Below are 13253 nucleotides of genomic sequence, written 5' to 3'. Positions count from 1 at the left end.
GACATAATTGCATACGATCAATCAATTATAAATCTGGTGATAATGGTGGCCATAAGATTGCTAACCTCAGAAATATTTGATACTAACGTAGTATGGGATACTGATTTAGGTTTTGGAACAGAAGTTTTTGCTGACTAGAAAAATGCTAATTAATTAGAAGAAACAAGAGAAATTCTACTCCAATACAAATTAGAATGCCCAGAATGGGCTCACTGTATATAAGTAATAAAATATTAAACAAGAGCTATTCAGAGATACGGCATTTTGTTAGCAAAAAACAGAAATTGTCTTGCACATGAACTCATTTGCATTAACTTCCCATTCAATTTTATTAAAGTACTACTAAAGATAACTTTGATCACATCTAGAAGAAAAAGACAAATATACCATAATATACCATAAGAGGCTAGAACTGAAAACATTGCTTAAGAGACAACTTTTAATCTGAACTTTTAAAACAAATAATGTCACAAATTTATACTATAAATACATTATCATTGGGAATCTTCGTCTTCTGAATTTAGCAGCCTTCCTTTTGATTTATAATATGGCACTATGTAATAACAAAGCAGTATTCTTGTATTGTTATTTATCTGAAAGCTTTGCTGTCAACACACAACAGTGCTCATACATAATTTTGACATCACACTCCATTCTTTATGCAATTTTACAAAGGAAAAATAATCGTTCTTGCATAATGTTAGTTGTTTTCTCTGTGAAAAATTTCAAATAACTTTAGTCAATTATCATACAATGTGTTATAATGTTATCCTTTCATACAGTGAAATGTATACAAGAAGACCATTTATCATGAAACAATGTGCTTATTTAAAAAATTATACCTCTAACACTTTAATTAGTGGTTCATTGATATTAGAGGGGTAAATACCTTTTATAGATCACTCAAGCAATGTTTTTCCAGCATTAGAATTTCATTTTCTGCCAGTACATAATCATTAATACATAACCACATAATGTGACAACTTAATGACATTTAACTATATGTTACAAATTTACTACATGAAAAATATCTTGAAAAAAACTGTGTTTTCTGTTTACTGTGTTTTTCTGTTTTACAAATGTCATAAGAATGTTTCATAATTTGTTTCTTGAGCAGCATTAATCTTATAATAAAAATATTTCTGCTTTTCAATAAAATTTTTAATCTAACAAAAATATTCACAAACATACAATTTTTCAATAAATCAGTCAATTCTATCAAAAACTGCCAAATAATTAGTTAGTTACTATTTAATTAATTCAAATGGTTTTATATTTTTGCATTATTCAAGAAGTATAAGTATTAAAAAAAAACATTCAATTAAGACTCTATTCAGATTGCTACATTCACCCAAGTTATTCTAAGACAGAATCCATGGAATCACTTTATTAATATCAATTATAGTACAAACAGTATAATGTTTATCATTTAGTACGAAGCAGAAAAAGAAAAGCTTTGAGAATAAATTATATAGAGATTTATAACTTTGAACCATGAATGTATATAATGAAACAATACACAACACAGAATTTCCATTTCTCCATATCACATCAACTTTTTCCTTAAGTATGGAATGCAGCACTTTGGTTGCAAAAACAATCTGCTAATCATCTACACATGCTACATTTACTTTCCCAGTCAACTGCAATTCTCTACATAAAAATCAGGATATTTGTAAATAATAGGGGGGAAATAAAAATTGACAGTAAATGCAATACAAAAAATAGTTACTCATTGATAAATAAATTATATCTTTTTCCAAATTTATCATTCAAAAAATTAAAAACCTTCAAGCAAAATGTAGATTTCAAATTGTTAGCTTAGACTGACAAACTAGCAAAAAAACAATTCTGGCATTTTTGTAAAGTTTTTATTCATTTATTTATTCATTAGTGCTTAACAATTTTTTTAGATATGTCGATATAAATTTGTAATTTCTAATAATTTTGTCTAAATAACAATACATATGAATAAAATTTTGACAAGTTGGTAAAAAAAGAGGAGAGAATACCATTGCTATTTATGTATAGAAAATATTTCATAATTTCTTTACAAAAATTAACATTTAAAATACAAATTTCCACTGCCTATTGGCAAAAGAGACATATATTACATAAGTTTATCAAAATATAAAACATAGCTTGCACAAATTAAAAGAAATGCAATGCAAATATAAAATTTAATTTGGGATTAATAATCAAAATTATTGTCATATCTAGATTATTTATTTATTAAAATCAAATTATATATCCAATTCTTTCTATTAAGAAATTTAAACAAATAATGGAACCAAACAGTTTTCAGAATAAATTTTAATTTATTTTTACTAAAAACATCATTCAGAGTGAACTTTTAATTTTCTCATCCAATCAAACCTTAAAGAATCACATAAAATTAATCAAAATTTCTGTAAATAAGAATATAAAAATCGAAGTTTCATTTGCTGAATTATATAGGAAGGGAATTTAAAATGAACGAATTACAAAACTCATACAAATTGATCAAAAGAATAAAAATTAATTAATTAAAATTATTATATATGTATAAAAAAGATTAAATAACTTACCAAGATCTTCCATTTTATGCCGACGACGTACAGCAAAGAGCGCTTAAAAATAATTCTTTTGAGGTTACTGTTTTCTTTACAACTAAAACACCTTAACTGAAGAGAAGATTCGGTATTCTAAAAGAAATTGCCGTTCAAAAAACTGTGCGACACAATACCGAAATCAAATAACTCTGAGGATCAGACCTCGATAATCTGTCAATCAATTTAAATACCACGATTACAGAACACCAATCGCACATGAGTCAATCACAAACATTTCGCATGCACTTGACACAACTTTACGTCTACGATAAAAAAAATGAGTCACTCGTCAACTATCTTCTCAATGATTTTAATGTTACCGCAAGATGGCGCTGAATGTAAGCCGCTAAAATTATTTATAACATGTATTAGTATAATGAATGAATAATTTTATACAAAAGAAAGCTATTTCAAAAAAAAATTTATACTGCATGCTACATATGGCATATGAAACCTATAAATAAGATATTAATTTTAGTTTCGTTTTCAAATTTAGTTTCGTTTCTGAAGTATTTAGAGAAAACATTGAAAATATTGCATTTCGCAGCTATTAACATTCAAAACCTAAAATCTAGATTTAGAAAAGTTATTTATTTTTTCTTTTCCTTCAAATTTATCCACATGGAACAAAATAAAATTTAATTTATTTTTATAAACATCTTTAAACAGCAGGGATTATGTAACTCAACTCTATGTCTAAAATTGCTTTTATTTATATTTACTTTCCATCAAAACCGGCATGGAGGTGTAAGTATCGTGAGAGTATTTACTCGTGCAGATATTTCCTAACCTATTTCTGACACTAAATTACAATTACATTATCTTTACAAACTCTTTTCAATTTCAATATTTAAACGGAAATAAAATATGAATTTTGCCAGTTAATGAAAAAAATAATTTTCATTTTCAAATCATTCTAAACTCTCTTAATAATTTCAGACAAAAAAATTTCTAAAAATAATTTACTTTAGCTGCAAAATGATGAGATTTAGCTTCAAATGAGATAAACGATTGTCTATATAAATATATTGTTGAATAAAATAAGCTGTCAATGGCCAGTAATTATATCATGTTATGAGCAAAACAAATCTAAGTTCTAGTCAGTTTTTTTTAAAATTTATTATTGTACAGTTATTATTTCACTGAAAATGACAGATTTGCATATGCTAAAATTCATTAGAACTAAATTATCTGTATTCGTTTAGTACAGATGCTTCTCTCTTCCCTTTGATGATTCTGCTGAAATAGATTTTTTTTTAAAAAAAGTATGCCCCATTTCTGTATTTTGCCCTCATAAGAAAAATATTGTTATTTTTATCTTCAATAATCCTTCTTAATGTCTGTTGTATACTTTGTTAAATGTGACAGAATGCTTTTATGAGGAAATGTAACTATTATTATATCAAAAATTTAATTTTGAAAATTTCTTGTATCTTAATTAAAAATAAATCTTTAATTTTTATTTATTAAATCATTACATTTTAAAGGAAGTTTCCTAAATAAAATCGTTTGTATTTAAAAACAATGTTTTATTGTTTAGAAAAGAACTTTTAATTCTAATATTGTTGTTTATTTCCTTTATATGTAATATTGTTGTTTATTTCCTTTATATGTAAAATATGTCATGTATATTATATTTTTAATTACTTTTGTTATATTTTGCTGTGCATATCAAAATTATACATGTATATTATAAATATTTGTTTTCAATATGATTCAAAATATTTAATGTGTTCTTATATTTTTTAGCATAAAAGATAATGCAGCTTTGCTTTCAAACACAGAGGTAAAAAAATTGTTTATTTGTATTCTGTTTAATCAATAAAACCTATTCAATTTCATATTTTAAGAAAATAATATTTTATCACATTTTTTTTATATGTTCTGTTGAATTAGTTATTTTCTTTATCTGGAAAAAAATTCTAGAAATAAAAACTTACTTCATATAATGTAAATGTGAATTACAGGGCACATCTTCAGTAAAACAGCAATGATAATGGTCCGTCTGTACTTTCACGAACATATAAACATGATAACTGAAAAGCACAACTTAAATATATATAATTTGATATTGATTTTGTAACTGAAATTTTCATTTTAATAGATTTAAAAAAAGAAAAAAAAAAGGCCATTTGAAATACATGCTCGATTTTCAGGCATTTGTGTATTAACTGCATCCTAGCAATTAGTCATAAAAAATCACACTCTTATATGCTCTTTCATAATAATTGTTTACCAATAATGTACTGTTAATAATACAAGTACATTTATTATAGAGTATGCAAGAAAATTTAAGAAAACCACTCCTGCTTGTTTATTAATTTTTATTTTTTTTGATGATGAAATCATATATATATATATCATTGTATATATTGCAATATTAAAAATGGTCTATGTAATTACTCCTATAACCATAAAAAATATTGTTGTGAAAATACATCTTCCTCTCTCTCTCTTTTTCTTTAAAATTCTTTCTGATTTACTGCATAATAATCTGTGGTGGCCATTGGAATTCAACTTATGCCTATTAAATGTTAGGAAACAAAATGTTTAAAACTATGCCATTTATTGGAGATTTATTGATAGAATATCTCAAACATTGTGCTCATACATTGAGAAATTAGTATATAATCAATTAATTGTATTCAACAAAGTTTCATAACTCAAACTATTTAATACAAATATAGCATCTTTTCAGCTGTGGAAAGTTTATAATTTTTAATGAATTAAAACAACAATTTTTTTTTTTTGAAACATTGGAATTTTTTTTATTAAATCTATTTGTTTTGATAAATAATGGAAGAGTCAATTTTCCTAATTCAACTAACTGAACTAATGATAATTCTCATTTAACTGTGGAAGACCATATCATTAACTGCATTGATTGATTTATTGTGTATCTTTTTAATTAAACTGTTTTTCTTTGGGAATAACTACCTTGAGAGTAAAGTTTACCAGAAATTAAAGAATTGTATCAAACAATGTATGTGAGAGATGTTTGATAGACCTCACATTTGAGAATATTTCTTTTAATGAAAATGCACGAAATATTTTATAATTCAAGACTATTCACAATTAATCAATTATGAGAAAAGATTACTAAAGAAGGTGCCCAAATGCAAACTGATATGCTTGGCATATATATTGCATTATTATTACTTTTGCAATATTATCAGCAGTGCCTGGATAATAATCAGCATTTTAAGCAGTTCCTTTGAATGACAAAGTTTTATAACTGTAAAACTTTGATATTTCTTATTGTTCATGTAATAATCAAAGTTTTTACCTTTTTTTTTTTTTTTTTTTTTTTTTTTTGAAGATCAGAATAAGAAAATATATTTTTTGATATAATCAGTAACCTTATTTACCTTGTTTTATGTAAAAAAATTCAAGAAAGCTTGTTATATATTTTTTTAATTATCAAGCTGTATTAAATATGATTTATCGATTCTGTTTGTTTTATTTTGTAGGTGTGTGTTATATATATAAATTTTGATACAAATATAATGTTATATGCATGTTCCATTAAAATGCCAAAATTTGATATTAATTTTTTATGAAATTAAATTCCGAAGTTCATTGTTATTAATCTAAATTTTATTTCTCTTTTAATTTTGAAGGTGTTAGCTCTATTGGAAAATTTGAAAAGTGACCTCAAAGGGCCTAAATATTCTGTGAGACTACAGGAAGGACAGTTAAGTGATAAAGAAAAAGCATTACAACGTCTAAATACAGTTGTTTATGAAGTTAGTAAACTCCAATTGCACTATCTAAGATTATTGGTGATTATGTATTTTTGTTTGGATAAATGTGTGTGTGTGTGTGTGTGAGAGAGAGAGAGAGAGAGACAGAGAGATTTTTTAGCAATTGTGTGGCTAAAGAGGAGACACTTATGAATTTTTAAACTCAATTTATTCCATCCTGGAAGGCATATTCATTAGGAAAGAAGCAATTATATACGTTTATATACATTGCGACAAAAGAGCAAAAGCAAAAAAAAAAAAAAAAAAAAAAAAAACCTGGATAGAATATATTTATTGCATACACATATTTACACATGCACACAAGCTTATGTGCATTTGTCAATGAGAGAAAGAGAAATTTCATTTGAACTACATTCTTAAAATTGATATTTTCCATGACACTTGAATTTGAACTTTACTCTAATTTTAATTTCTAAGTTGAACAGGTTTTTGGTTCTCACTTTTTAGAATCTGTACATGCCTTGTTAGGATATATAAATTCTGAATCTTTTACATATCCCTTTTTCCTGCTTTCAGGTTTCCTATTTGAATTGTGTCAACTCTAGCAAAGAAATCTTAATTATAATCTTAATGATCTTTTTTTTAATAATCATGCAGATATTAAAAGATACCATTTAAAGAATTCATTGCCTACTTCCTTTATCAGAAGATAACCTTTTCAAATATAAACATATATGTGTATATAATGTAGGAGAAAACTTATTTTGTTAATCTTAATTTGATTAATTTCTTTCCATTCTTTTTAGACTGTAAAATACCTAGAAGAAATGCCCTGTGCAACTCAAACACCTGAGTCTGTAAGAAATTTTTTAACAGCTGTTCAACCTTATAGTTTAACTAAGTAAGTGCCCTTCTCTTTATAAATTTTTCATACAGTTTTTGTTATTATTTATTTATTGTATTCAGACAAGGCATATTTCCACAGAAACAAGAATATCCTTTTTCAGAATCAAATTTTATCTTTTTTGTGATCAGTAGATTTTCATTCATGTAATAATTCCAATATATTTATACTATCTTAAGCACTTCCAGTATAAATTTATTCATTTCATTGTTTTTTTATTTTACTTCTTTCTATTTATGTTTGACACAATCCATTATTTTATAAAACTCAGCGGGTTTTTTTCCTCCTTCTCAAACTTGTTTTATGACTGTGTATTAAAATTTTATCTGCTTAAGCACTGAGTTCTGCTAACTTCTATGGAAGCAATCTATTTAAATTAACTTCCCTTATCTTCAATCCTATTTGTTGTTTTCCCATGTTGATTAAGTTGACTCTAAAGTTGTGAAGCTTGACATGAGTCAGTATGAAGTAATTCACTTTCTTCAGTTATAAGCTTGCATAAACAATATTGTCTTTGTGGTATTAGTAAATACTAGATTCTGTGATGTTTAAACTACCTGTAACCTTTGATCTCTCTTCACTACAGCATTGTATAAAAGTATTCACTACACCATTGTATGTTTAAAAACATTTCTGCCATACAGAATAATTTTACTATATTATCTTTTTATTCTGTGATATTCAGAACAAGTGACTTAACTTACATTAAAGTTAAATTGAATTGAATTTTTTCTAAGAACAATGATAATCAATCTAATGGTTCTAAGGTAAATCCAGTTGATATTTTTTAATATAACAATTTTTAATTTTGAAAAAAATGTACTTAACCTTTTACCTGCAGAAAATAGTCAAAACCTAGTAATAACAGTGTTTTAGTGATGAAAATTGATCATTCCTTATGAATTTTATATTGGATTCTTTTAGTTTATTCATAATTCTTATCAGTTTCCTTGTACAAGTTTTGAAAATCTATTGGTAATCTGCTGTTGACTAAATACACATTTTTTATAATGTCCACTTTTTCATGGTAATTGTTAATAACTAGATATTAAAGCTTGATGGTAAAACTTTGTTACTATATTGAAAATAAATATTGTATTTATTTGTAATCAAAAACTCTCTAAATTAGTGTTTAACTGTTTGAGTATTGGAGATGTTCATACTCATGTTTCTTCTCTTTAGTGAGACTGGCTGATTCACAATTATATCTCTACTTTCTGTTTACATGGATTATTAACAGAAAAGGCTTGAGACATTTTCTTGTGAATACATAGTTAATTTACTAAAGTGAAAATCACAATTATAGAAAATTTTTGGCAAAAATTTTTCAATAGGAAAGGTCATCTTTGAGAACTTTTATTGATTTGAAATTCTTAACAGATATTTCTACATCCTTTGATTTCAAAGAAGGAAATTCTTTTGAGATACATAAATTTTTATTTCATTTATATCTTATGAATTTTTTAGGTATTAGAATTTTTATTCATTCTGAAAATCTTTTATACATTACAATTATTTTAGGCTTGTGGGATTTCTGGCATACAAAATTATGCATATTTTAAAATCTATGGAAATTCTTTGGGAACACTTTGAAATTTATATATAAAAATGATGGAGAGACCTATAAAAAATTTTATATATGGTATTGTCTAAATAAAATCAAAGTTCAAATAATTGGCTAATTTCACTGTTAATTGTCAAATTCAGAAATGTTAAAGAAATTATTAGTATTTTACAACATGTATATTTATTATTGCAACAAAAGTAGTTTTTAGTAGAGTTTAAATATAAAGTAATTTAAGATTTATGCAATAGCGTTCATTGAAATATACATTTATGTTTAAAAAGACTGTTTGGAATTTTTTTGAAATAGTCAAGAACTTTTTCAATATTTAGTATACTTTTTTTGTTAATCTTGTCCTTTTTCACTGCTAATTGCATTTTTAAATATTTAAAGCTTACACTTTATAAAATCACTGTAACAATGTGTGCTTAGTTGGAAAGTATAATTTATAGTTCTAACACTACTCTCATATCCTGGTCATTACTGCATTTCTCAAACCTTACACAATTAAAATTTTAGAATTTTGAATGTGTAATGTATTTACAAATATATATTCAAACAAAATATAATAATTAAAATATATAATACAAAAGATATTTCATTGCATAGTTGTATGTTTCAGTAGGTTTCTCAATCCTTTTACACAAATTTGCAGTTTTTTCTTTTTTCTTTTTGAAATTAGTTATTGTTTAATTTAAAAGTACCTCTGATTGCAAAACACTTTGTCTTCTAATTACAATAGTTCCTCCCTTTTACATTTTTCAAAAGACCAAAGGAATAGTGGTGCGGATCAGTGAGAAAGGTAAATCTCAAGAAACCACTTATATTAATACCATTCAAATTTATTCTGAGAGGACTGGCAGAAAATAACATAAAATATCAGAACATAAATTTGGCATGATACTGTAGTTTATAATTCTTATGGTTCAGTTTACAATTAGGAATAATATAATAAACAGAACTTACCTTTGATTTCCGTTGATCTTTTAGTTCTGCAATATAAATTCTTTAATCCTTAATTGCCTTGATTTTTTAAAAATTTGTTTTAAAATTTTCTTTTTTTTTTTTTCCAATTTATTTCTTGAAAATTTTTTTGAGAAGTCATTTTCTATTTTAATTATGATGCAGCTAAGAAATAAATGCTTGCCACTGGGCTTCAGATGAGCAAAAAATATTATGAACTTTAATAAATATATTTGTAGTTTACTTTTCAAATAGCAACATTTATTTTAACTGTGTGGAATAAGATACTATACTCTCAATCATGCAAACAAAACTAAAAGAATATGCTATCAGAAATGAGAAACATTTATTTCCACATCAATGCTTGTGCTGTAATGTACAGGTTGTAAATTGATTTAATAACATTTGCAGTATATAACAACAACAATTAGAGCTTCAGTCTTATTCTTATAAAATTTAGAACACAAAATGATGTAAGTTATTGGAACCCTTCAGCATTGAAGGGTTATTTAATATTAGGTTCTTCATATCAAATTTCTTAAAAATTATGGTAATTCTTAATTTTTTAAATCCTAAATTTTACATTTATGAAGAATTGAGAAGGAAAATTTTTAGATTATTGGATTATTTTTTTTTATTAGTATCTGGGAATCTTGTAATTAATCTAAATTAGAAATCTTCTATATGTGATTCATATTGGAGATTTTTTTAAATATATTTATATTCAGAAGACATTTTTGCATATTTATTATTGTGTTTTCATGAGTTCCAAGTTTTCATTCTGTTTGGATATGGATAAAATCAGAAGAATTAATTTAAAAGGATTGAATAATTTTTGAAAAAAATGCATTTAAATTATACAGTAGATTTTGTTTTCTACAGTTGGTTTATCCACATTTATAAATTATAGTTATATAGAAATTTAAAATAAAAGAAAAGCATGCAATTCAAAAACTCATCTAATATTTGTTCTGTAGTTATTGCTATTATCTAAATGTTGTCTCACTCCGAATTATTTAATTGATTAAACTGGATATCATAATAGTTTTTATTTTTCTTTTGTCAGAAATATACACATAGTTGTAGAAACATTTTTTTTTTTCATGTTCCGATTTGTTGGTTTGTATGTATTTATAAGCTCCATATTTTGTAGGAAAATTATCTCTGGATTTAATATGCCCATATAAATTGTCAAATCAGATCATGGTTAATATTTAAAATATTATGTATTTCTTTACATAAGTACAAAAAAAATTCTTTTTCTGGTAGTTATTTTAATTATTAATATTTTATTTTAGGGCAGAAAAACTGCAACTATTAAATATGCGTCCAACAAGTTTGGTGGAAATACAATTAGTAAGCCAAATTTTTTCATGCATTAGTTAAATTTATTGTTTGTCACAGTGAATGTGTTTCCTATTGATTTATTTAAATTAATTTATGAATTAAAATTCAGTTGATTTCAACAGTAGATTTTTTTCAAAAAGCATATTATTATTATTCCATCAAGGCAATTTATCTCGTACCTTTTCTTCAGTTTTAGTTAACAAATAATTTTGTTTCATTATTGCATTTGCAAAATACTGAAATCGACTACTGAAATCAAATCAACTGAAGGAAATTTGTAATAAATCTAGAAGTCAGAGCTTTTATGTTTGAAAAGAAGAGTAAATACCTCAAAAACCAAACTTAAATGTTTTTTGTTGACACTTTGTAGATAAGCTGTCTAAATATAAAAACGGGATTAGTTTTTACCTACTTTTTTGCATGTAAATATTAGATACGTACTTTTCTATGTATTAAATTTGACACTAAGTTGGTGTTTTTTGTTATCAGCACCAAATTGAAAGTAGTGTTTTTGGAATGTTAATGATATGTTTTGATTTTAAGTGTCTTGTAGTTACAGTAAATTTAAATTTACAAGCCGTAAAAAATTCATTGGGCATTGGGCTTAAACAATTTCAGCCTGTTGAACAGAGCTATTAATTAATTTAGGGATGTAATATATGCTTTCTACAAAGTCGCATAAAGATCAAAATATTTTAATAGTTTAATGATTCAAAAATTCAAGTTACTTGAACTAGGATGTAAAACTATCATGTCAAATTTTATTAAAAGCTATGATTATGCAGAAAAAAGCACACTAGTAGATTTGTTTATCATGAATTAGTTCCATTACGTGAGCTAACTAGTCAGTTATGCTCTGAACTTCTTATTGTATTGTCTTATTTATTCTGAACTTCTTATTGTAGTGTTGTTTCAGACGTTTGCAGAAAATTGTTATGAATCTGCAGTACTGATTTATTGTACAGTTAATCTCATAATAAGGAAGATAGTCTTACTGATACTGTAATAAATATTAAATGGATATCATTTCAATTACACCTGGCCTTGGTGACAAAAATGAAGATTCTAAAAAAAAAAAAAAGAATTATAGTGACAACTGTTTAAAGACTGGAGATTCAGAGAACCATCTAGCAGAGCTATGCCTTATCAAAAAAGACCTATATAAAGGCAATATAACGAAAATGAGATAATCTAGTGTATTCTCTCTTTGGAATATTCATTAAAGCTTTCTGGTCATTTGCAGTGAGGAGTTTTCTGTTTAATAATGGCTGCTTGCATATATGTAGTTGATTTCTGCAAGTGTTCTTTCTGTGCTTTCTTGTTGAATAATGCTTCATTCTTGAGCTTTTCATACTCCTCATTGTGTACCCACCAGGTGATTTCTATGATATGTATATATTCATAATATACTATGATACTTTTGAAGAAGTTTAAAATCATTGCCAGATTTTGATATGAAGAGTAACACTGTAGTTTCTTAACACTAGAGGAAGTATATTTGATCTCACAGGAAAGTATAGCTGATATTTTTTTCAAAAATATTCAAAAACCAAATCAAATTGATGCTGTGTGAATGCAGTTTATCATATAATTATGGTATTTTTCATATTGTTTTGTAGTGCATTTTAAGTATTTAATTTTAAGATAAAACGATTCTACTAAGTAGTTCTGGTTACTAAGAAATAAAATTCCTAATTTTAGCTTATAGAAGAAAGTGAAGAGCGTTTCAATGAAGATCAAATGAATGAAATTCTTTCCGTTGTAGCTGAAATGTTACCCCCTGCTCCAGAATCTGATAGCAAACCTTCATCTGAAGTAGATTTTGAAGAAAATGGATAAATAAAATTGTAATATTTTTTCAGTTTTTATATCAAGCAACAGTGTTGAATTTTGCATGGTTATTCCATTTTTGTATATTTTTTTTAATTTAAAAATAAATGTATTTGTTTAAAAAAAGTTGCATAGTTATTAATAATAATTATCAGTTCCTTCAAGCATTGTTTCATAGCATTTTGTGGCTTAGTTTAATAATCTCTTGAATTTATCTATTAAACCTAAATTAACTTAAATATGAAAAGAAGTATCATCACAAGAAAGAAAATTTATTTCCATAAAAGAAATTTTCTCTCAAACTATCACTGTGTAAATTGATATAACTAAACAAAATTAATAGTTGAAAC

General features: G+C 25.4%; 2 protein-coding genes across 2 annotated transcripts in view; one reads left to right on the top strand and one right to left on the bottom strand.

Annotated features, from left to right (window-relative positions):
* LOC129972244 (paxillin-like) overlaps positions 1–2837 on the bottom strand; it is a 118750-nt gene extending 115913 nt beyond the window's left edge. The window contains exon 1 of the mRNA XM_056086303.1: positions 2568–2837. Coding sequence (XP_055942278.1) covers positions 2568–2580 — 13 coding nt within the window. The 5' untranslated portion in view covers positions 2581–2837. The remainder of the gene's footprint in view (positions 1–2567) is intronic.
* A 437-nt stretch (positions 2838–3274) lies between these two features.
* LOC129972246 (DNA-directed RNA polymerase III subunit RPC9-like) lies at positions 3275–13021 on the top strand. Its single transcript, XM_056086308.1, has 6 exons — positions 3275–3338; positions 4341–4377; positions 6212–6337; positions 7102–7196; positions 11025–11082; positions 12775–13021. The coding sequence occupies exons 1-6, from the start codon at positions 3331–3333 to the stop codon at positions 12910–12912; spliced, it is 462 nt and encodes a 153-aa protein (XP_055942283.1). The 5' UTR covers positions 3275–3330; the 3' UTR covers positions 12913–13021.
* Positions 13022–13253: the final 232 nt, after the last annotated feature.

Source organism: Argiope bruennichi, chromosome 6 (genome assembly GCF_947563725.1).
Source record: "Argiope bruennichi chromosome 6, qqArgBrue1.1, whole genome shotgun sequence".
In the NCBI taxonomy this organism is placed as follows: Eukaryota; Metazoa; Arthropoda; class Arachnida; order Araneae; family Araneidae; genus Argiope; species Argiope bruennichi.
This window is presented reverse-complemented; position numbering and strand designations above follow the sequence as displayed.

Excerpts from the sequence above, each read along its gene's own strand:
- LOC129972246 (XM_056086308.1), top strand. Across the intron at positions 7,197-11,024 it reads CAACCTTATAGTTTAACTAA|GGCAGAAAAACTGCAACTAT; the intron begins GTAAGTGCCCTT and ends ATTTTATTTTAG. Across the intron at positions 11,083-12,774 it reads GTTTGGTGGAAATACAATTA|CTTATAGAAGAAAGTGAAGA; the intron begins GTAAGCCAAATT and ends TCCTAATTTTAG.